Raw genomic sequence first — 25,527 nt, forward strand, 5'->3', positions numbered from 1 at the left:
TGGTCTTTAAATAAAAACCCAGAGCCAGATATTGGAGTAAATGCTGGAAGATCAGAGACAAAGGAACAAGCCACTAGAGAAACTTCTCACCACTACAGAATCCTCAGGCCGAATGCAAGGCAAGATCCTATCTCCATGAATCCTCAGACTGAAAGCCTCTGCATACTCAGCAGAAAAGGCCTAGTTCCTGTCTCCTCACGCCTTATATGCCTTTTTCCACCCAGCCATATCATTTCCTGTCTCAACCTTCCTAGTGCTGGGATTAATGGTGTGTGTGCTTCCCAAATACTGGTAGGAAAGGCATGAGATCTCAAGTACTGGATTAAAGTTGTGTGCCACCACTGCCTGGCTCAGTTTCTCCTAGACTGAGTCAATCTCATGTAGTCCAGGGTGGTTTTGGACTCAGAGATCCAGATGGATCTCTGCCTCCCCAGTGCTAGGATTAAAGGTGTGTGCCTCCACTGCCTGGCCTCTATGTTTAATCTAGTGACTGGCTCTGTCCTCTGATCCTCAGGCAAGCTTTATTTGATACACAATATATCCCACACCAGGAGCCAAAAATATACCACTCTGGTGTTTCTACTTTCTTGTGCTCTCACACCAATTTAGTTTTTCACTTTTGTAGGAAAATAACCAACCCAGTGGTCATGACAGTGGGTATGGCAGATTAAGATTTGGGATGTATAAGGCCCATATTAGAAAATGGTTGAGTAGTATACATGGAGAAATTTAATATGTGAATCGATAAATGTTTGACTGAGGAATTCTGCCTCTTCTAATATACCTTAAGGAACTGTGTATTTTTGAATGAAATTATTCATGATAGGGAAAAAACCTAGAAAGCCCTAAATATTTGATGGTTACATTAGGGTGTTTTATGTGATGGTCCTTGCTTTAGAATTCCAGAAATTGCCAGGCAGTGGTGGTGCATGCCTTTAATCCCAGCACTTGAGAGGCAGAGGCAGATGGATCTCAGTGAGTTTGAGGCCAGCCTGGTCTCCAGAGTGAGTTGCAGGATAGCCAGGACTACACAAAGAAACCCTGTCTCGAAAAAAAAAAAAGAAAGAAAGAAAGAAAGAAAGAAAGAAAGAAAGAAAGAAAGAAAGAAAGAATTTCAAAAAAAATGGAAGAATGTTCCATAAGTTTTGAAGAAAAAATATACTAATCTTAAAAGCTCATAGGCTAATTTTATAATTTAATATATTAATGCAACTATAGAGCTAAGACCTTTTAAATTAAAATTTTATTTTTTTTCATATGGGTCTTCATATGGATTTCTATGTGCCACTTTCTATGTGCTACAGATGATATTTGGATCCCCTGGAATTGGAGTTACAGAAGGTTGTTAGTCACCATGTGTATGCTAGGAACAGAACTTATGTTCTCATGAAGTGCAGCCCAGGCTCTTAACCAATGAGCCATCTCTCCAAACTGGAAGAGGTTTCTTTTTTTTAACAACAGAACAAAGATATTTCAAAGAAAAAATGGTAATGAAGTCAAAACATTTGTTTTTTTGTTGGCTGAATGGTACTCTGCATTGAACCCATTATCTCCTAATTGCTAGGTAAGTACTGTTTTTTCTTATTAAACTCTTATTTCAAACATTACTGTATTTAGTGATTAATGACTGGACTTGAGTAATTTACTTTTTCTTCCATTCCCTAAACTCTCTTAAATTATTTATTTAAGACTACAAGAAATTCTGAATGCCAGAACTTCTCCTTCACAGAAGCACACACATGAGAAAAAATGGAGGCTTCTGCCATAGCCAAAAGTTAAGTCATACAAACAAACAAATGAACAAAACCCACAATAGGTCAGTTGTATTTTGTTCAACAATAAATTTTTAAGCACCCATTCCTTTAGCAACAGAGAAACAAGCCTATCTAGAGACTTATAGAGGGTGAATTGCATCAAAACATTGAAATCTGAAGGCAAGGTAACAATTATCAAAAGCATGAAATGCCTCTGTCTTGTCTTGTAGCAAGTAACAGGTTAGTTATTATGACTTCTTCCTCTTCCCCATTTGACAACAGCCATAAACTGAAGGTGTTGAATGTTTCTCATGACCAGGGAGAGTTGATCAAGGAAGCTATTGCTGGAAATTTGGAAGAGAACAGGGTCTTCTGTAGTTCACTTCCTTAAAGTGGGAAGAAGACACCATGAGGGAAATGATAAGGGATCTGTTCAGGTCTACCACACCGTGCCTTCCCACTTACATCTAACCCACCAATGTCTCCATTAGGGCACCCCTAGAGTGCACACTGCCTTCCAACCCTGAGGCCACATACACTCCAGACTTTTGGAAAACTGACGCAGCCAAGATAGTGTCATTCACAGTGTACTCCTGTGGAACCATTAATAGCTGGTGCTGGGCATTGGTGACCAGAGACCTGCGGGCCATGTCTGCCTCCACAGCATATGGGAAAGGCATTCTTACAGAGCTGTGTGGTGATATTTTATTTGTACTGAAATGTTATTTTAATTTTATGTTAATAAATAAAGTTGCCCTGGGGTCAGAGCTATTAGAGCCATAGTAAGAGCGTGGTGGTTAGAAGAGCTAGGTAGATTTCTGTGTGTTCAGGGATACAGCCAGTATTGGAGACATACGCCTTTAAGACCTGGAGGGCGGTACTTACAGGCAGTGATGAGGCAGTCATGTGGTTGGGTTTACAACCAATGAGAAGGCAGAACAGAAAGATTATTTAAACAGGGACACAGGAAGTACCTCCCTCTCTCGGGGAAGCTAGGAGCACTGCAGGAGGTAAGATTTTATCTCTGAGCTCTGACCTCTCGGCTTTTCTCTTTTACCTTGGCTCTGTGTTTCTTATTTTAATAATACAATTGGTTACATCTACATCTGGCGCCCAACGTGACAAGAATCCATTAAAAACTGCTTGGGGCTGGCTCCCTAGCCGGAGCAGCCAGCTCCCTAGCCCCGGCCCAGGTCTGGGCTCAGGCTGGACTGTGAGCTGCTTGCTTAAAGCCAGTGCTACAAACAGCTCAGGCCTGCCCTGCTAAACAGGGCCCCTGCCTGTAAAGCCAAGCCTTGACTCGGCTCAAGAGGGAACAAGTGGCTGGCTCTAAGCTTTAGCCAGCTACCCCTTCGCTTTCACTTTCACTTTCACTTTCGCTTTCGCTTTCTCTCTTGCTTTCTCTCTGTCTCTCTGTTTCTGTCTCTCTCTCTCTCTCTCTCTCTCTCTCTCTCTCTCTCTCTCTGGATTCACACCTAGGACACTAGGTGGCTCTTTTGAAATTTGCTCGGATTTCTACTGTTCTACGCAGATTTGGTAAGTCATAAAGGAAAAAATGGGTTTTCTGTGTACATTGGAAGAAAATTGGGTTTTTGAAATTTTAGGCAGTCTGACAATGGAAGAACTATATGAAAAGATTAGTATTATGGGAATTATGCAGTTAATCACCATGCTTATTCTCATTTTACTATTTAAAAAGATAGTCGATTTAAGTGCCAGGATAACAGCTTTAGAAAAACCTGTTAATTTTAACAGTGAAGTTGGTTCAAGTTTGGATCTTAAGGTTACAGAAAGAAAGCCTGTTTTCACACAGTCATCCTTAATTTATCCTGTAACCGTACAGCAGATGCCTGATCAAATGGCTACACAAAATATCTGGGCTCCAATTGAACTGATGGATTTTAAAAGGTTTAAGGAGGCAATAGTATCTTATGGCATGCATTCCCCATATGTAAAGCAAATGTTAAACTCTTGGTCAACATATAATAGGATTATACCACAGGACTGGCGGGACCTTGCACAAGCTGTTCTGGAACCCAGCCAGAGAATTCAATTTCTAACGTGGTTTAAGGATGAAGCTAGAAACGTAGAAACACAATGGAGGGCTAAAGGAATACAAGTTTGTCAGGATCAGCTTATTGGAGAAGGCCAATATGCTTCAATACAAACACAATGTTTATATGATGTTCAAACCGTAATTTTATGTCGAATGGCAGCCTTGAATGCATGGGACAGAGTTGATGAACCAGGAAAAAAACCTGAGTCATTCACAAAGGTTATGCAAGGCCCAAAAGAATCTTTCACAGATTTTTTAGAAAGACTGGCTTCAGCAGTAAACAGAATGGTCTCAGGATCAGAAGCTAGTAAGGCAATAATTGAAGCTTTGGCATTTGAGAATGCGAATGCAGCATGCAAAAGAATAATCAGGCCGTTAAGGGCAAGATCTGCACCTTTGGAAGATTGGATTAGAGAAACAATTAATGTTGAGGTTGATGAGCATGATGATACGTGGGTAGGAGAAGTAATTTCAAAAGGTTTGAGGAGTGTTAGATGTTTTGGGTGTGGAAAGCAAGGACATTTTAAAAGGGACTGTAAACAGGTCATTCCTAGAAGCAATGTTTCTTCAAGGAACAATGGCAACAGAATGCCCCTTCCTTCTGGAGTATGCAGAAGGTGTGGTAAGGGAAAACACTGGACCAATGAATGTAGATCAACAAAGGACAGACAGGGTAATCCTTTGCCTCAGTTTTCGGGAAACTCCCGGAGGGGCCTCATGCAGGCCCCCATAGCAAAACCAGTTCAAACCTTTCCTGCAGCTGTAGAGGAAATCCCTGCTCTGAGCGATTAAATAACCAAATGACTATTGGAATAAATCATGCTGGTCAGGATGATGAAAAAGAGAGAATAGAAAATTCAGGAGAAAACATAAAGAAAATTTTTTGGCAAACTTCTATTAATGAACAGAGACCAAAATTAACGATAAAAATAAATGGTGTTTTGTTGTCTGGTCTGGTAGACACAGGTGCGGACATTACCATAATTGCACCAGAATTTTGGCATCCAGCTTGGCCTCTTCAAGAGGTAAACGTTCAACTGTTAGGAATTGGGACATTATCTGGAGTGAAACAGAGTGCAAGATGGCTGGAATGTATAGGTCCAGAAGGACAGAGAGGAAAATTAAAACCATATGTCGCTAACATAGCTATGAACCTGTGGAGTCGAGACTTGTTGCAACAATGGAATACTCAGATTAAAATCCCTCCAATCTCAGAAACAAATCATAAACTAGCACATGTTTCTGAGAGAAATATTAGAAGGCATTATTTTGAGTGGTCACCAGCCATCCATATTATACAAGAACAGGGCACAACAACTGATAATCTTCCAAAAATACCAACAGCTCTACCTTTAAAATGGTTAACAGACAAGCCTGTATGGGTTCAGCAATGGCCTTTAACAACAGAGAAACTCCAGGCTTTAGAAGAGCTGGTAGAAGAACAGCTAAATGCTCAGCATATTGAACAGTCAACCAGCCCTTGGAATTCTCCTGTATTTGTTATTAAAAAGAAATCTGGTAAATGGAGAATGGTAACAGACCTTAGAGCAATTAACAAAGTAATTCAGCCGATGGGCTCTCTACAATCTGGAATTCCTTTGCCTACTCTGTTACCAAAAGGATGGCCTCTCATAGTTATTGATTTAAAAGACTGTTTCTTTTCAATACCCTTACAAGAAAAAGACAGAGAAAGATTTGCTTTCACAGTGCCTACTTATAATAATTCTCAACCGGTTAAAAGATTTCAATGGAGGGTCCTCCCACAGGGAATGTTAAATAGCCCAACTCTGTGCCAATATTTTGTACAACAGCCATTGGAAGTGATACGTAAAAAATTTCCTAAATCTATAATTTATCATTATATGGATGATATTTTACTAGCTGACTCAAATGCAGATACTTTAGAAAGAATGTTTGAAGAAGTAAAGAAAATTTTGCCTTGCTGGGGATTACAAATTGCTCCTGAAAAAATACAAAGAGGAGATTCTATTAATTATTTAGGATATAAAATAGAGCTACAAAAAATTAGACCCCAAAAGGTGCAAATTAGGAGAGATAGACTACAGACTCTTAATGACTTTCAAAGATTATTTGGAGATATTTCTCATCTACGAACTATTGTTGGGGTAAAAAATGATGAACTGACTAATTTGTTCAAAACCTTAGAAGGTGACAAGGACTTAAATAGTCCAAGAGAATTATCACCTGAAGCTGAGAAAGAATTGGCCTTGGTAGAAAAGAAAGTACATGAAGGGCACGTGGATCGTATTGATCCAAAGCTGGATTGCATTTTGGTTATTTTACCTTCTAGGCATTCCCCTACTGGAATATTAATGCAGAGGGAAGATATTATATTGGAATGGATATTTTTACCAAATAAACCAAATAAAAAATTAAAAACTTATGGGGAAAAAATCTCTGACTTGATTTGGAAAGGAAAATTGAGACTTCGTCAATTAGCAGGAATAGACCCAGCAGAAATTGTCGTACCTTTAACTAAGGAGGACATTGAAAAATTATGGACAGAAAGTGAACCTTGGCAAAGAGCTTGCAGTAATTTTTTGGGAGAAATTAACAGCAAATATCCCAAAAGCAACAGAATTGATTTTATAAAGAGAGCTGATTGGATCTTGCCTCGAATTGTACGGCAAAAACCCATATCTGGAGTTCGTACATTTTATACAGATGCCAATAAACAAGGAAAGGCAGGTTACAAATCAGAAAATTTAAGTAAAGTGGTACAAAGTCCTTATAATTCAGTGCAAAAATCAGAATTGTATGCTATTCTGTTGGTATTAATGGATTTTTCAGAACCTCTCAACATAGTAACTGACTCTCAGTATGCTGAAAGAGTGGTATTACATATTGAGACTGCAGAATTTATCCCTGATGATTCAGAATTAACTTCACTATTTATTCAATTACAAGATACAATCAGGAAAAGGAGTCATCCTTTATATATAACTCACATCCGATCTCATACTGGTCTGCCAGGCCCTCTAGCACAAGGCAATGAAGAGATTGATAAATTATTGATAGGAAATGTGCTGGAGGCCTCAGAATTTCATAAAAAACATCATGTCAATAGTAAAGGTTTAAAAAAGGATTTTTCCATAACCTGGCAACAAGCCAAAGAAATAGTAAAGAAATGTCCTACTTGTTCCTTCTATAATCAAACGCCATTACCAGCAGGATGTAACCCAAAGGGTACTCAGAGGAATGAAATCTGGCAGATGGACGTGTTTCACTTTGCAGAATTTGGAAAACTGAAATATGTACACCACACTATCGATACTTATTCAGGATTTCAATGGGCAACTGCTTTGAGTTCTGAAAAAGCTGATTCTGTAATCACTCATTTGCTAGAAGTTATGGCCATCATGGGCATACCTGCACAAATTAAAACTGACAATGCTCCATCATATGTCTCTGTTAAAATGAAACAGTTTTTTGATTATTACAAAATAAAGCATATTACAGGTATACCACATAATCCTACAGGTCAAGCAGTTATAGAAAGATCAAACAGAACACTAAAGGATATGCTAAATAAACAGAAAGGAGTAACAAAAACCCCCAGAAATAGACTGCATAATGCTCTATTAACTTTGAATTTTCTGAATGCCAATGAGAAAGGAACAACAGCTGCAGAGAGACATTGGGTAATAGAAAAAACTACAGAATTAAATCAGCCTATATACTTTAAGGATGTGCTGACCTCAGAATGGAAACCAGGGTATGTATTACGTTGGGGACGAGGTTTTGCTTTTGTTTCTACAGGAGAAGATAAGCTGTGGGTACCATCAAAATTGATAAAGGTTCGATTTGGACAAGAGAAACCTCTTAATTAGAGATGATAGTTCATCAACCAGCATGAACATCCAATTTAAACTAACTTGTACAGTAACACATGCCTTTTCATTTAATCAGATAATAACTTGCCAAAAAGGAACATCCCCAAAATTAGTCTTGGGGGAAGGTTTTTGTTTTTGTCTTTTAGGAGAATGATGGTTAAGGAATCTGAAGAACACAAGACAAATGAGACAACTGAAGAAAAGGGACAAATCATCTATCCCAGGAAACAAAGTGAAACAGCGTATGGGTATATATAATCTAAAAAAAAAAAAATTTATGTCTTCTTAAATGTTTGTTTCTGCTTTTCTCTAAAGATTTAACACTATTGGTTTTCTAATAGTCCCAGTTCAATTAAAATTTAAAGCTGACTTTGGAGTTGGAGAATGGCTCTCTCCTTCTTTAAACTCAAGCATGTTGTTAAAATGAAAATACAAACTCCCTGTATCATGACAGAATAAAAGAGCCATTTTCTGCTATGGGACAGGACAAAAGCCAAATTAATTAAGGGACTATTCTATTACTAATCTCAACTCTTTGATTCTATTCTGATTCTTTAAACTTTTCTTAAAGTATAAATTTTATATCAAAATTTACAAGATTAATAGATACATATACATTTTAAACTTTGTTAAGATATGAATGGTCATATAGAGTACTAACTAATTCTAGAAAAAAGGCTTCAATTAGCTGCATATATATGTCTTTGTGTTCGAGTCTCTTATCAGTTTTCTGCAGGAAATCACGGCCAGGCCTAACATCAACTGAAGTCTCCGGAAAGAAAATGGGGCCCCACAACAACAACAACAACAACAACAACAATTCCACGTGGACAATAATAATATCACTAAACTGACAAACATCATCTACAGATCAGCTTTGAACTACAAGGTGCTCAGAGCAATTTTGAGATGACTAGCTGAGATGATCCAGTCTTAAAGACTACTTGAATAAGGACTTGAGATAAACCCTGAACTTTGGCTTTATACACAGACTGGATAATAATGAAGGATATAGTTACCTTTCCTAGAATTTGACAATTAACTTAAATTTTTCTTTCAGGATAAAGATAACTTCGCCCATACCCAGCAGGAAGCAATTTTAAGAATATGACACCCACATTGCCAAAGAAGTGGTGTGGGGCGGGTGGTTTTTTGGTCTTTTTAATGGGTTTTGGGTCTGGGATAATTTTCATTATTTAGGGGGGTAGGTTACAAGTTGTCAAGAGTTAGGAAAAAGGCTAAGCAAAGGAGATTAGATTTAAGGTTCTTGTTTAAAAAAAAAAAAGAAAAAGAAAGAAAGAAAAGAAAAAGACAATTACTAGTTTTAAATACTTTACATTATTACCAACTATTAGGATATAAAGAAATGAAAGTTAGTAGTTAGACATTACAATAGAAATTGTAGTCATATTAGATATGTTTTAAAAATTGAGCAGATGTATTTTAGACAGGTCATCTTCAAACCCTTCAGAGATCTACAGAATATGGCATTTAAAATGTTTTAATAACTTAGAAATTTTTCTTTTTTTGAGACATGTCGGCTCCTGGCAGTACCAATCTACTTCAGAGAAAATATGGGCATTGAAGAAACTGCATATGGAGTTAATTTTCATTGTGGCAAAAGTTAGCCACTGGACAACAAAGTATCCTCAAATCAACAGAAAAAATGGACAGACAGAACACGAAACAAAGGACTACCAATTCCTGCCAAAACAAGTGTGGTTATGGCTTTATCAGACGGCATCTTCTGAGGCCAGGACAATATGGCACCATCCCTGAAGTGGCCTTCACAATCTGGAAAAGGTACAGTGCCCTTTTCTTTGAAGGCAGCTGAACAGGCAGTGGGCCGATGGCTTCTGTTGTGCAATGGAACAGCAACTGAAAGCTCACGCCTCTCAATAGTAGACTGGCATTTAATAGAGGGATGTGGAGAAGGGGATGCTTAGATGAAGCCATATATACACAGCCAAGAAGAATGGACAGCTGAATTCAAAAACCATCAACAATTTCCAGAATTTAAAATCCTGAATCATGACATGACACTAGTGGAATTCAGGTGTTTCTGGTACATGGACTGCTCTCACCCAGTGTGAGGTTGAACTGTTGACCTTGTGTACAACCTACTTCACAAATGAGTCTGTCAGATACCATAAGCCTATAGGCTGAAGATGATGCCCCAACACTGTGGAGAAACCTCAGGTGACTGTCCAGGCAGCTGGCTGTTTCTGTCAACTCACAAAATTTTTGGAAGTTGCTTTTGTGCACTTCCTGTTTTTATTTTTGTTAGCTAATATTATTTCCTTCTTGGGTCTCTGAGGGAGTTGAAGATTAGTTAGTTATAGTTGAAGATTAATTAGGATAGAAAGTGAATTAGATACATTTTGAACTTACTAAAATAGGATAGATAAGGGAATTATTTTCTCTGATTTGTCAAATACAAATGGACTAGACATCGTTTAGGTATTTGTTACTTGTATATATTGTATATAGTTATTGTACTTTTGTATATAGTTTTTCTTTTGTTAGTTATAACCTTTTGCCTTTTTTCTTTTTATTAAAATAGAAAAGGGGAAATGTGGTGATATTTTATTTGTACTGAAATGTTATTTTAATTTTATGTTAATAAATAAAGTTGCCCTGGGGTCAGAGCTATTAGAGCCATAGTAAGAGCGTGGTGGTTAGAAGAGCTAGGTAGATTTCTGTGTGTTCAGGGATACAGCCAGTATTGGAGACATACGCCTTTAAGACCTGGAGGGCGGTACTTACAGGCAGTGATGAGGCAGTCATGTGGTTGGGTTTACAACCAATGAGAAGGCAGAACAGAAAGATTATTTAAACAGGGACACAGGAAGTACCTCCCTCTCTCGGGGAAGCTAGGAGCACTGCAGGAGGTAAGATTTTATCTCTGAGCTCTGACCTCTCGGCTTTTCTCTTTTACCTTGGCTCTGTGTTTCTTATTTTAATAATACAATTGGTTACATCTACAGAGCTGGAAGGGGGCTATGGTTAAGGCACCATCCACTATTAGGTTTTTTATTGCAATGTGGCCTGGTATACTTCTGAGGCCTGTCTGGCACTGCCCCCTTCTGCTGCCCAAGACCAAGACTACACCAGAACCTTCTTTCTGACGATCCTAAACAAGGCTCACCCACCTCCCACCTCCCCAATGGTTTGAGTTTTCTTCTACATCCCGAAGTCCTCAGGATTAGGCAACTCCCTGTCCTGCCAGCATGACATTTCTTGGACTAACTCTCCAGAGCATACCACTCTGTCCCTTCCTTACCCTGCTGTCAACCTTCCTGCTCACCCACCCCAAAACCTTCCTTTCATGTTTCATCCTCCCTCTCTTCCCATAGCCCTTGCCAAGAATCTCCCAGGAAAGGATACAACTCCAGGAGTCGACTTGCAGTTGTTGCAGCTTCTCCACTGGGTCTAGGGAGAAGTGGTGGCTGCTCATCTTGGGGAATGACAGCTTCCTCTTCAGTTGCCACTCCTAACCCTTAAAGGTTCCCTGGGCAGGAGTTGCCTGGAACAGACTGGCTACTGGCATCTTGTGGGCCACTCTCATAAGGGACGTCATCTTGGTCACTCTCGGCCACTGAACTCTGAGAGTTAACCTGGACATTGGAAGCTCGAGGTCTATGCTGCCCATCCTCATCTTCTTCAAGCCCTGTTCTGCCACTTGCATCCTCATCAGGATCCTGCATGGAGATTCTGACTTTCCACTCAGCTCCCCTGACTCAAGCAAGGAGAAGGCTCTCAGGCTCAGCTAAGGAGATGAGGTGGCGGTTACAAGCCCCACCTGCTAACATCCAGCACACCACGTGAGGCCCACTGAGCTTGCACAATCAAATTCTCACAAGGGTTGGCTCCTGCTGAGCTACCGCCTGGCTTTTGGTGAGTGTGTCTGGGGAGGCAACAACTCCAGCTCCCTGCAAGCAAGTTCTGGTGAGGATTGGCTCCTGCTGAGCTACCGCCTGGCTTTTGGTGAGTGTGTCTGACACACACACGCACGCACGCACGCACGCACACACACACACACACACACACACACACACACACACACACACACACAATTCCTGCCTCTTAACTTGGCTTCTCCTCTAGGCGGCTTGTACTGATGGAACCTTTCAGTATAGGATTCCCCCACATTTCTCTATCCTAAGGTGTCAATGCTTCCTTGGCACAAAAAGCCTGAGGCTTCAGGAAGCTCTCCAAGGCAGCGGTAGTACATGGTGTTGCAAGATTGCCTGCTCAAGCAGGTCCAGCCTGTGTCCAGCATACCCGCAGTTGTTGGGACCCTGAGAGATGGTTCCGCTGAGCCAAACTATTATGCCTGAATCCAGAATACCCTTGCACACAATGCAGCCCAAAATCCCTTACAAGAGGGGCATCCCTTAATGACACTGATTAGTGTGACTGAAAGAGATTAGTGCTGGTAGAGATCAGAGATAGATCTTCACCACATCCCTGTATTCATGATCCTAAGGCTGGACCCTGTGTCAGGGATGGGATGGGATGGGATGGCATGGCATGGCATGAAATGGCATGGGATGGCATGGGATAGGCCCAGAGGCATGTACCCCTGTCCCATAACTGGATGGCAGGGAGCAGTCAGTAGGTTAATTATACACATGCTTGTCCCTCTGGGTATCATTGTGGGAGCCCTTCTTGGGTTCCTCGTGGCTTTACCCAGCAGGTCCACATAGAGGATGATCAGGACCACGGGCCTGAGTGCAGGTGTCTGAGATGGTCTGCACTTGGCTGTGCCAGGAGAGGAGGTCTTTTGCTCCACCCCTTGGTGTCTCTATAAAAACCCTGGGACAGAGACAGTTGGGGCCCGGCTGGAATAGGTTCCAGGCCCTCTCGAAGCTATCCTTTATTTTCTATCTGTTTATCTCCACAAGATTCTCCACAATAAATCTTTCTATCTAATATTTCCTGCTGCTCACACTCAAGAAAACTCTGGGGAGCTGTGGGGTAGGTGGGTAAATGCCCCACAGAATGGCGCCATGAACAGGGACTAAAAAAAGAAAAAAGGGACTAAAGAAAAAAGGGGGGACTAAAAAAGGGGGGAACTAAAAACAAAGTAATAGGGACTAAAGATAAAGGAAAATAATAGTTTTATTACAGAGTTTTTGGTGAAAGTGCTGAATCAGCCCTGCCAGTGGAAAGGAATGCCGGTGTTATGGAAAATATATATATTTTTATATATATTATTGAGAGGCAGGGGTTTTATCCTCGAGAGAAAAGGAAAATGGACTGGAAGGATGTCCGATGCTGCAGCGAAATTCTCTTCTGTCAAAATTTTCTATCTTCTATCCCTTTCTCAATTTCTATCTGTGAAAAATAAGTATAAGGTATAGCGTAGTAATATAGTTTAGGAAAAACTTAGAAGTGTAAGATCGTGTAGGAAAAAAAAAAAGGTAAGGCAACTAGACCGAAAAACTCTTCAATTTTCTAACTTTGGGGGCTATGAATGCAAACTGGGGAAAAAAATCTTTCTTTGGGCTTTACGGGTAGTAAAAAAGCTCTTCTTTGAGCTTATGGAGAAGAATAAGTTTCCTATGGAAGCTTTTGACCTGGGGACAGCTGAAATGCTAAGTCCAAGCGGCAGGAGAAAGTGTTTTCTCCCTGAGGCAAAAATGCGGGTGTAAAAAGCCAAAAAGTTTAAAGTTCAGAAGTTTTGGGAAAAGTTGGTCTTTCTCCTGGGGGGAAAAATCTTTCTCTTAAACTATAAAGCTTTTCTTGGAAAATTTGGGGGGAAACATCTCTCTAAAAAGCTTTAATCTTTCTCAAAAGCTCTCTTAAACTTGAAAACTAAAGCCTTAAACTTTCTCTCTCAGAAGGACAAAAATTAGAATCACCTGAAGATATTAGTATGGGGACCACCTGTGATTAGCTCAAAGGGAAAACAACAAACCTCTTAAGATGGCAAAACCTCTCCAAGTTCTCTTTCAAGCTTTAAAAATCCTCCCTGCAATGCAGGAGGCAGGGACAAGTTCCTAAAAACCTCTTCTAAGCTCTGTCTCTTCAAGCTAATAAAAGGCAGTGGGTCAGAGTACCCTGAGGGAAACACTTGGGAGAGTGTGGGTGAAGAGCTACAGAGAGCCCAAAAGGGCAGGAAACTTTACCTGAGAAAAGCAAAAAAAGCCAAGCTTTTCAGTTACAGCCAAGCTGAGGCATCAAGGGTTTTGTTTCTGAGTGAGCGTTTCAGAATGAAAAGGTATTTCTAATCGTCCTAATGCAAAGATTCCTTGAAGCAATGCAAACTGTTAGCATGGTATCCCAGCTTCTGAGTAAAAACCCAGAGGCGACTGGCATCTCTGAGTTGGAGTGCATTTCGGGGATACTAGGGTTCCTGCAGTTGCAAACTTCCTGGAGCACAGAGGTGAGGCAGGAAGGTGCAGGACCCAGGGGAAGATTGATAATGAACAACCAAAGCTAAAGCCGGTGGGAACGGCACAGTTGTCTGCTTTCCTACAAGTCCCGGATTGATAGGTCCACAACTGCAAAAAGTAATCTGAGAAAAAGCTTTCCTATCAGAGTAAGGACCTTTCTGGAAAATGGAAAGCTGAACTGTGTCTGAAGCAGTTGTGCTGCTGAGTCAGAACGCTGTCTGGGGAAAGAGCCCAGCCAGGGCAGGACAGAACAATCCAGGAGTAAAGCTTTCTTTTCTGTCAGAGAAAGCATCTCTTTGAGAAAAGCCTTGTTTCAACTGACTCCAGGTGAGATGAGGGGGTGTAGCCCTGAGGGGTGATTGCCTCTGGCATAAGCTCTGTCCTGAGCACCCAGACAAGCAAACACAACCCACTGGGGGACTGGGCCAGGTGAAGGCCTGATGAGGCAAAGCACCTGTCCTAATGTGAGTTTAGAAATGGCAAAAACCTCCCTTGTTAGATTTTCAGTCTGTACGCAAACCACACAAACCCTGAAAACAAATGGACAAAAAACCCCTACCTCCAGTAGCAGGGAAAGCTGCCACTGTAGTGTTGGAAATGTTTCTGAGGTAGAGGGGATAAACTGAGACCAAACTGGATACTGTCAGGGAGAAAGACTCTGAAGAAACAGAGAAGGGACATAATCCTCCCCAGAAAATGCATGACCTGACAAAGCTGCTAGAGTTTGAGGCAGATTCAGGGGAGAAAAAAAGCCCCTACTTCCAAAGGCAGCTAGCAGAGATACAGAACTGCAGACAGATACCTGAAGCTCTGCATCTGGGGGGGCAGGGGGACAAACAAGCAAAATGAGATAAATCAGTGGGAGAAAATCTCTCTGAAGGAGCTATGGAAAAACTGTTGTAAATATTTGTTTTTCACTGACTGGCTAAAACAAACACAAGCCCCAGGAAAGTTGCTATCAAAAATGCCAGCCTCAATGCGCACTAAATGAGGCAGGTGTGGTTCTGATCTGGGACCAGTGTCAAATGAAGGAGAGACACCTGTTGAAGCCAGCTGAGGAGAGAATAGGAATCTCCCAATGTGCCATAGCTGAAAATGTAAAATGCTTGTTCAAATCTCCCGTTGCAAAAGCAAAAGACTTTGTTCAAACCTCCGAGGCAAGTCTAGTAAAAGAGAACCGGTTGACTCTCAGACCCGAAAAGAAATATGGGAAATGATATAAGGGACTGATATAAGGGACTGATATTATTATGGACTGATATAAAGGAAAGGTAGTTTTTTCTGCTAAAGATGATGACATTGCCCCCAAACACTTTTGTCAGCTCGAAAATAGGTTCATGGTAAACTTAAAATACAGCTTTTAAAAAGAATAAGGGTGAAAATCATCTAAGAGTTTAAGTGTCAGTTCCAATGAAAAATTGAAAGGATATGGAACTAGGCACTTCGCAGTTTGGGGATCCTTTGGTAAAATGCCTTCTTTACCCTAATAGCTGTGCAAAGTTTTACAGTAGTTGGAAGACAAAAAGCTACCTTTAAGAGCAAACAAGCTACTTTAAAATCCTTAAAGCAGGGGAAACCAGTTTACACACTGAACGTTGTCTTGGATATGAAGAAACTTATGCTGAAATTAAAAAAGTTCTTTGCCTTTTGAACAAACTGCCTGCAATGAGTAATTCCTTTGCAAATCTAATAAGGAGACAAGGAAACAGGCATTCAAAAAAGAAATGACTGCTTTATTAGATGGGAAACAAACTTCAGAAAATCTAGCTGTCTTAAATAGTTGCTTTACCTGAAAGTTCCTTATAAGAAACCAATGCTAAATATCACCATTGCTAATAACATCAGGAGTTAAAGCTAATGAAGTGAAAATACTAAATTCTGAAAATGCTTTTTCTCAAAGTAAGCTAATGAAGGATATGTTTCATGAAAGGACATCTATGTTCTTGACCAGTAAGTCACAAATATGACTTAAGAAACAGTGATGTCATGAACTATGAACCAAAGGCTGAGGGGCCCCCAACTGGATCAGGCCCTCTGAATAGGTGAGACAGTCGATTGGCTTGATCTGTTTGGGAGGCATCTAGGCAGTGGTACCAGGTCCTGGGCTCATTGCATGAGTTAGCGGTTTGAAACCTGGGACTTATGCAGGGACGCTTGGCTCAATCTGGGAGGAGGGGACTGGACCTGCCTGAACTGAGTCTATCAGGTCGATCTCAGTCCTCGGGGGAGACCTTGATCTGGAGGAGGTGGGAATGGGAGATGGGCTGGGGGGGAGGGGAGGGGGCAGGAAGGGAGAGAACAAGGGAATCTGTGGCTATTATGTAGAACTGAATAGTATTGTAAAAAAAAAAAAAAAAGACAAATTGCAAAAAAAAAAAAAAGAAACAGTGATGTCCTAAAGAGGTAGGGTGGTATGAAGAAGGGTAGAACTAGTTTCTATCAGCATATTTCCTGCTACGTGATAGCACTCAGAGTGTGTGGGTCCCTGTGAAAGGACCTGAGCACATGGGATAAAGGCCAAAGGCACTTTGGTGGTCCAGGCAGCCCTGGAATCCAGGTTCCCAAGAAGCAAGACCCTCATGTCACAGGGCCAACATGGGGCTCACAAGCACATCAAACCTCTGAACAGTAGGCAGATGTTCATCCTCTGGCAGGCCTATGTGGACATGCTGACCAATGGTCTAGTCCACAGACTGAGTCAGAACAGGATGAATGCTACAGGACTACAGCTAGAGGACTAGGAAGCAGATTGCTTTATTTTCATTGGATTCCATCCAGTCAGGTAGGACTAGGAGAGGTTTGGTGGGTCTGATCAAAAAAGCATAGAGAAATCCAGAGGAACATCAGGCAAAGACTTCTACCGATTTCCATGAAATCCGTATTTTAATGCAAGGGAAAATGAAAGTATGACGTGTTCAGCAATTATATCATAATGCTTATGCATCTATTCCAGTACATGTTTGGAAACAATTTTTTTTTAGAATATCATGCTTTAGATACAAATAGTTTATATCTTTAATTACAGTAATGATGGGCTTGATGATGAATACATTACCTGTTTATGTTATGCACTTGGTATAAAAACACAAGCCAGGTGTGGTAGCTCATACATTCAATCCCAGCACTTGGGTGGCAGAGGCAGGAAGATTTCTATGAGCTAGATACCAGACTGATCTACATTGCAAGTTATAAGACAGCCAACACTACATGGTAAGAACCTGTCTTAAAAAAAAAAATCTGGGCCCAGATCCATCAATTCGAGTTGGTCCACCCTAATATCTACTCCATCTACAAGCTGCAGGAGCAAGTGGAGTAGCTGGTGCTGCAGAACCAGATCCAGGACCACGTCATCACCATCAAGGATGAAAACCTGAAGCAAGACTGTGATCGAAGCCGGTACCTGCTGCCACAGAGCACTTCTGAGGAGCCTGAGAAACCTATGGAGTCTCTAAGGGGAGACAAGGTGGCAGTGGAGGAGTCTGCAGAGGCCACAGTGTCCCCAGAAAAACTAGAGAAGGGCAGGTCCTATGGGAAGATGGTTTTTAAAAGTGGCCTCACAAAGTTGGAAGGAAAGATGGCAGAACAGAGCTGCGCACACAGGGGAAAATGGTGAAACTATAGATTTAGCAACTGAATGGTCCTTGCTGTAGTTAGAAACCACGTGGAAGTCCATAATCCATGCTGCTGCTGACTATAAAGGGCAAGGAAGCTTCTTTTGCAGTGATATCCATGACTCACAGTGATATGCAGACTCACAGTTGAGAATGAGAGACATTGAAGGGTTCTGTGGCAACCTCTCCCCACCCCCACAAAGAAAAGAAACAGTCTAGACAGGAAGCCATTGAAGAGAATTCTTAAAAATTGTTATAAAGATGCTGAAGTGTAGCTCTTCACAGCTGATGGCTTCTGGTGGGGGTAGGTTAGGGGAAGGACTCAGTTATCTTTAAGGGGCTGGCCACTAGGAGTTTCTCCATGCTCCAGTGAGTATATGGGCAACACAAATTGGACTTTGTATTTTTTTCCTTTTGTTTTGGAAGTCACAAGGGTAGAGGATGGGGAATGGGCCTGGGAGGACTGGGAGGTGAATGTGATCAGAGTGTATTATGTGACATTTCCAAATAATTAATAAAAAAAAACATTAAGAAAGAGAGAAAAGAATTTAGAGGCAATGACCAATTCTAGTCAAAGTTTACAGACAAGACAGAAAAAGAAGAAAATTTTATGAAAGTAACTCTCGAAAATCCACAGGGAAATGACTCAATGGCGGAGCTGGAATTTCTCCCCCTGAAATCTATTCTCATATACCATAATTGTCAGTATGTGGCTGAGAAGCAGCCCACCAGCCTGATACATAGCCCATGGTGCTGTTTGCAGTTAGACAGCACACAATGGCAAGCTCTAGACAGTGAAATGTATTTGTCGTATCCACGGCAACGCCTTTGAGGTGCTGGTGCACACTTGCCACCACTCTTCCCTCTGTTGGCTGAACATCCAGTTCACAGACTGAGCGCGACTCCTGCAGTGCATACCAAGTCAGAATTCTGAAAAACAACCTGGACATACTTACTCAGCGCAATCTGGCTCACACATGTCCTATGACCCAAACACTCACTCCTGAGTACATTTTCCAGAGAATTTCAGACAGGAGGAACAGAGGGATGCAGGAACAGGCGCATTTACTGATGGTAGTTTGGTTCTGGAGTAACCCAGGTTACCATCTCAGTAGGAACGGGAAAATAAAATGCTGTCACACAATGAGATAATATTCAGGGTTTAGAAACAAAAGTATAGGATTTGAACAATTGGTGGTGGTAAGTGGGTGTCTCTAAGGGGCAGAAAATGGGGGGAGGTCCTAGGGTAAACAAATGGATATCAGCAAACTCTCCATCAAAGAGGTCTTTCACTAACTGATTAGCAATAAGGATCACCATGCTCCCTCTGGCATCTTCCCAGGCTCTCACTGAGAGTGCCCTAAGCAGCCTTTAGTAAATCCCTGAAGAATGTGGTCTTCTGAATGCCAATAGTTTACTCTTTCCTGTGCCCTCTCTGGATGCTGAGCTCTTTGAATAAGCTTCAGACAATCATCCCTCCTGTCTGACATGATGTTTGGCAAACAGCAAGGGAATTTTGTTTGCTTGCTTGTTTGTTTTTCTCAGAAGTTACAAATTTAGTTGATAAGTTACAATGGACTTAATAAAATTCAGGAAATATAGACTTGAGTGCAAAAAAATGCAACATAATTCAGAAAACAATTCAAAGTGAAAAACAAGACAGAAGTAATTTCCATTTTCTTCTACACTCCAACTTCTTTCCTTTTAACCACAAGAATACCAGAATTATGGGACTGTTATGCCCAGATTAGGACCCCCAAAGAGACCACCAGGAGACCAGATATATCCAGAATGCAATAGCAAGGTTTACTTCTTGGCGCAATACGAGCTAGCAAGGAACCCTCGTCTGCAGTGCCCGGCGCAGCAAGGCAGGGAGGAGAGTTCCTCTTTCTTGGGGAGATGAGCTTTTGAAGGCAAAAAACACAGAATTCTTCAGAGAGGAGGGGGTTAGTATGGGTCCACCCTTGATTGGTCCAGTTTTCCTGAGTTTCTTGCTTGTTTGTTTATCGGGGACTATGGGGGTCCAGCCCCTCGATAGTCCCCTCCCAGGGTCTGGGAAGAATCTACAACCAGCTGATAATTAATCTTTGATGAAATGAAATGAATCTGTGTACACGAAACTCCTTAGTCCATATACTTTATTATTCTATGACAGCTATAAGCTTATATTCTACTCTCATATTTAGGTCATCTTTAGCCTGATTTCTCTCTACACTTGTCTGCGATCCCCTCTATGTTCTATCTTAATTCCTTCATCTAGTTCTGTCCCTTCTAGGTTCTCATCTATCTAGTTCTTTCTCCTATCAGCTCCTCTCCCGTCTCCTTCTCTCTCATCTGACTCTTCCTCACCTTGTTCTTCCCCATCTGGCTCTTTCTCATCTTCCATCTCATTCCTCTAGTACTCTCCTGTAGCCCTCCAATCTACTTCTTCCCCATCTCAGTTTGTTCCTCTCAAGTTCTTACCCATCTAGTTCTTCCATTCTCTTCTCTCTTCTCTCCCGGTGCCCTGGAAGTCTCGGTATATAAAGGGAGGGTCCGAGCTAAATTGTGTAAAGCTATTACTTAACATCCACCTCTCCTAGGCGGTGTCTCCTTGTGGAATTTACCGTAAGTCAGAAGACTTGCATGTGGGCTGTTATCATTGTTAGTCCACCTGGGACTAACAATGGGCACCCACCTGGGTGGTGTTTCCTATAGTCCTTGAAAGTGGCCAAGGGAGATAATCTGATTCCAGAGAAAGCCTTTCCTGAGGCTGTTCTCCAAATACTTGGAATGTGTATGTCCAGAGAGTGATCAGTCCACACTGTTAGCCCTTCTTAGGGAAAAGTCAATTGAGAAAACTATGAAGGCACACATGATTTTCATAACAGAAGACAGCTGATATATAACAAGCCAAGTAACACCAAAGACTCCTTGGGATTTGGCTTCCTCTGGAGGAATTCCCTGATCCCTCCAGGTAGTGACTTTGCCATAACCAGCTGAGTTCTTATGATATATTCCTGCGGCCTGCAGCATTTGTTTTTCTCATATAAGTTACAAATTTAGTTGATAAGTTACAATGGACTTAATAAAATTCAGGAAATATAGACTTGAGTGTAAAAAAAATGCAACATAATTCAGAAAACAATTCAAAGTGAAAAACAAGACAGAAGTAATTTCCATTTTCTTCTACACTCCAACTTCTTTCCTTTTAACCACAGGAATACCAGAATTATGGGACCACCTTCCTTCAATGTAAGAAAAAAAAAAGAAAATATGGAAGACCATGGGCTGAAAAGAAATTCAGATGCAGTTGAGTAACCTAGCTTTATTTTCTAAGTTAACAAATGTTTTAGTGCTTCCCTCTTCCAACAAGGCAACAATAGGGTGGAGCACCCAAAGGGGCCAATGCAATCTAGCTATTAGGCCCGAGGATAAAGTAGCAGCCAGTGCACATACCCAATACCTAGGGAAGGATGTCTGTAGCACAAATCTTTTTTTTTTTTTTTTGGTTTTTTGAGACAAGGTTTCTCTGCGTAGCTTTGCGCCTTTCCTGGAGCTCACTTGGTAGCCCAGGCTGGCCTCGAACTCACAGAGATCCGCCTGCCTCTGCCTCCCGAGTGCTGGGATTAAAGGCGTGCGCCACCACCGCCCGGCCAGTAGCACAAATCTTAAAAGTTCTTATTAATAAAAAACAAACCCAGAGCCAGGTATTGGGGTGAACACTGAATGATCAGAGAAGCAGAACCAGCCACAGCTTCCTCACCTTGCCAATTCCTCAGCTGATCCTGTTTCCTCAGACTGGAAGCCTCTCAGTCCTTATCCAAATGAATCTCAGCTGAACTGCTGCTCAAAAGCCTAAAATATTAACCAGGCTAGTTCCTGGTTTTCATACCTTATATAGCTTTCTGGTTCCTGCCATCACTTCCTGAGATTAATGAGTCACCATGCCTGGCTGTTTCCAGTGTGGCTTTGAACTCACAGAGATCCAGAGGGATTTCTGCCTCTGGAATGCTAAGATTAAAGGCGTGTGCTACCACTGCCTAACCTCTATGTTTAATATTATGGCTGTTCTGTTCTCTGACCCCCCCAGATAAGTTTATTGGGGTGCACAATATATCAACCACAAATGTCCCATCTAAAGAACATTAGGTTAGACTTAACTCTGTCTGCCTTGTTGAGGCCTAGCAAAAAATGAGAATGCAAAATGCTGCATGGTCTGAACCAACAGGGCAACCTGGTCTGGATAAGAGGTGATGGAAATTTTCCTTATTCTAGAGTCTTTAGCAGTCAATTTGCTAAAAGTGATGGAGAAGAGAAAGGTAACTATACATTTACTTCTGGTGATTTCTCTTATGGGAATAGGCCCATGGCATCAAGGCATATTCTTGTATCCTACCCATTCTTGGATGATGGAGAGTGAACCCAGACATAAGCAAAATGGCCTACTTAGATCCTTTTCTTCACTCACATAATCATTACATTGCCAGACACTGTGGATTCTTTTTGAACTGTACCTTGGAGTGCATGGTCCTGAGGAACCAGATACTGGAAGGCCACCTCTGCTTCCAAGAGTGAAGGGAAAGGCACCATGAAGACTCTGGTGGAGGATGGTTAAGGCACCATGTAACACTGACTTTATAACTCAAATTTCCCTATCACTCGGAGATCTCTGTTTACCACCACTACCACCACCACTCCCTGCCTGGGCCACCATCCGGCCTCTGTTCCAAATTTGGAATCACTCATCTCCACTAGACCAAGTCCTCAGTTATCTTCTTTCTCATTGTTTCCCTGTATATATTCCCCCGTGCTATCAATAAGCCACCCACTGCACAAAACATCCCCAACCTAATTGGCTACCTCGACTAGGATACACATGAAAAAAATCTGCTTCCTAGTGTTGTGGCCATGTGCCCAAGGCACCCAGACAAACTGTAGACCAAACCACCATCCAGTATGTCCACACAAGCCTGATAAAGGATGCTCTCTGTATCCTGGTGCACTGGATCCTCCAGATTCTGTCAAAAAATCTCCACTCAGGCCACAGGTATGAGGCACCTATAAGGTAGGTAGGAGTACATTGTGGCTCCTGGCTCTCCATCACCAACAGGAGCACCAATGACTCTGTGACTCCAGAATATCCTCTTCCTTCATCCCCAACTGCAGCAGCAGCAGCAGCATCTTGGTCTTCAGCCTGCATGGTTGCTCACCCTTCTTACACACCTAACAGGAACCCACAGTCCCTCACCACCTGAACGCCTCCAAGCAGGAAACACAACTGGGCAGACAACCCGCCCCCTTACCCCCGCAGGAGGGAAACACAGGGGAAACTCTACCCCTGAAAGCACTCCTGGCTTCACTGAGAGTGTAAATACAACTCTTTCACATGACAAAGGGCGAGCTTGTGTGCTGGGCTCCAAACAGAGGCTGCTGCTATGACAGATGGTTTCTGTAAGCCCACCCTGCTTATGGATCACAGTAATCAAGGGCTGTGATGAGCTTACTCTTTCAGTCACACTAATCAATATCACTAGGCCTTGCCCAGCTGAAGAGCACTGAATTGTGTATGAGGGTGTTGTGGGTCCAGGCAGAACCATCATAGCAGGGTCCTGACATGTCAGGGTGTTCGGGACACTGGTCAGTCAGCTTGCACTCTGAATACCCAGGTAGCACCACCCACCCACTCCTGCTGCTGGGCTGAGCTTCCCTGGCAGCTAGCTTGCTGGGATCAGTGCCGCTCATGGGTGGGGCAGTTGGAAGAAACATATATTGGAGAGTCCCATATACCCCGCAAGGAAGGAGCTGTGTGAGCGAGCTGTACTTTGTGGGCTCTCAGAGACGCACTCGCACCCGCCCGCGGGGCGCGCTCACGCACGCAAATCTGAACAGAACGGAACGCTAGTTTAGCGGGGAACCAATCCTCGCGAGATCTTGTTTGCACATGCGCAGTGGGCCTCACGTGCTGTTCTGTTTAAACCCGCTGCACTTGGCACAAGAACTTCCTTTTCTCGGCCGAGTGTGAGTGGTCCGGATGTGTTAGTGGCAGGGGTTAGGGTGCTGAGGGGAAAGCCAGAGTAGTCATGCAGGACCCTGATGGGGGCATAGAGGGGAGAGCAGGGGCTGAAGAAGGCGAGGACGGGCAGCAGAGTCCTCAAGCACCCGAAGGCCAGGCTAGCTCTCAAAGTTCGGCGACCGAAGGTGACCATGGCAGCTCCCCTCAGAGTGGCCCACAAGATTCCAGTAGCCCAGCTGCTCCTGGTAGCCCAGCTGCTCCTGGTTGCCAGGCTGCTCCAGGCAGCCCCAGCCCAGGGAGTCCTGTAGGGTCCGGTGCAGCCGCTGAAGAGGCGGCTGTCGTTCCCCACAGCGAGCAGCCACCACTTGTCCCTGGACCCAGCGGAGATACTGCATCAACAACTGGAAATCGACTCCTGGAGTTGTATCCTTTCCTAAGAGACCCTTGGCAGGGGCCACTGAATCATAGGGAGGCTAAAACTTCCGTGGAAGGCTTTCGGGGCACGGGGCACAGATGACTAGGGAAAGGACAGGTGGGTGTAGTGTGGACAATCCAGTGCAGCAGTTGACATCCTGACAGGACAAGGAGACTCCTAGCCTTAGAGGGCTGAAGTGTATAGAAGACCCGAACCACTGGGGAGGTAGGAGGTGATTGGGCTCGGGTGGCAGGAGCGCTCATTGCCAGGCAGGCCTAAGGAAGTGTATCCAGGCAGAGGAAAACGAAGTAGTGGATGGTACCTTAACCTTATCTCCTCCCAGCTCTGTAACAGTGCCTTTCAGGTCTGCAGTGGAGGCAGACATGGCCCGCAGATCCCTGGTCTCCAATTCCCGTCGCCAGCAAGTGATGGTTCAGCAGGAGCTCACAGTGAATGACAGTATCTTGTCTGTGTCAGTATTCCTAAAGTCTGGAGTAGGGGTGCCTCAGGGTTGGGAGGCGGTGTGCATTCTAGGGGTGCCCTAATGGAGACATTGGTGGATTTAATGTAAGCAGGAAGGCACAGTGTGGTGGACCTGAACAGGTCCCTCATCATTTCCCTGACAGTGCTTCTTTCTCTCAATTTCAGTAGGTGGACTACTGAAGACCCTGTCCTCTTCAGAATTTCCATCAACACTTTCCTTGACCAGCTCTCCCTGGTGATGAGAAACATTCAGCGCCTGGAGTTTGTTGCTGTTGTCAAACGAGGACGAAGAAGAAGCCGTGAATCCTAACGTGTTGCCAGATACAAGAAAAGTCAGAGGCGTTTCACGTTTTGAGTAATTGTTATTTTGCCCATAAAGGTTCAGTGTTTCAATACTGTGTGCCACGTATTAGTCTCGTGGTTGGATTGTTTCCCAGTTGCTAAAGGAGTGGGTGTTTAAATGTTATTGGACAAAATAAAAATTAGCAAATATTTTTCATCTGACTTTACTTTTGACTATGGCAAAAAACCGCCAGATTTTCTCATCTGTGTGCTTTTGTGGAGGAGAAGTTCTGGGATTTAAATGTTTGAGCAGTCCAAAGTAATTTAAGACAATTTAGAATATGGAAGGAAAACTAAATTACTTAAATATATTCAGAGTATTTAATTGATCTGATTTTTTTTTTATTTTAGCATGCAATGTAGCTTATTTCCTTGTGGCATTTTCATACATACTTTTTTATTGCTGTCTTTCCTTCTCTCCCTCTCTTTTCATAGCTGTTCCCACTTTAACCCTATCATCTCCTGCACTCCTCCCCTTTTATTTTCCTATCATATATATTCATTCACCCTTCCCACTCCTCTTCCTTAAAGCTTTTTTTCACTTCTCTGGCCTCTTTCTACTTTACTGGCTCTACCCACACTAAGTCCCATGTAAATATATCTATATAAAAAATTA

The 25,527-nt window shown here is 42.4% G+C and overlaps 1 protein-coding gene and 1 pseudogene across 1 annotated transcript; one reads left to right on the plus strand and one right to left on the minus strand.

Annotated features, from left to right (window-relative positions):
- Positions 1-1,995: 1,995 nt before the first annotated feature.
- LOC143270697 (EKC/KEOPS complex subunit LAGE3-like) lies at positions 1,996-11,371 on the minus strand (annotated as a pseudogene).
- Positions 11,372-23,617: 12,246 nt separating this feature from the next.
- LOC102917902 (EKC/KEOPS complex subunit LAGE3-like) lies at positions 23,618-25,061 on the plus strand. Its single transcript, XM_006992424.4, has 3 exons — positions 23,618-24,094; positions 24,430-24,558; positions 24,735-25,061. Exons 1-3 carry the CDS (start codon positions 23,739-23,741, stop codon positions 24,877-24,879), a joined length of 630 nt encoding a protein of 209 aa, XP_006992486.1. The 5' UTR covers positions 23,618-23,738; the 3' UTR covers positions 24,880-25,061.
- Positions 25,062-25,527: the final 466 nt, after the last annotated feature.

This window comes from Peromyscus maniculatus, chromosome X (genome assembly GCF_049852395.1).
Source record: "Peromyscus maniculatus bairdii isolate BWxNUB_F1_BW_parent chromosome X, HU_Pman_BW_mat_3.1, whole genome shotgun sequence".
NCBI lineage: Eukaryota > Metazoa > Chordata > Mammalia > Rodentia > Cricetidae > Peromyscus > Peromyscus maniculatus.

What these genes read in the sequence shown, in the direction of transcription:
- LOC102917902 (XM_006992424.4), top strand. Translation starts at nt 23,739, where the DNA reads ATGCAGGACCCTGATGGGGGCATAGAGGGGAGAGCAGGGGCTGAAGAA. An exon ending in GGAAATCGACTCCTGGAGTT is followed by an intron (nt 24,095 to 24,429) that starts GTATCCTTTCCT and finishes ATCTCCTCCCAG; the next exon opens with CTCTGTAACAGTGCCTTTCA. An exon ending in AATGACAGTATCTTGTCTGT is followed by an intron (nt 24,559 to 24,734) that starts GTCAGTATTCCT and finishes TCTCAATTTCAG; the next exon opens with TAGGTGGACTACTGAAGACC.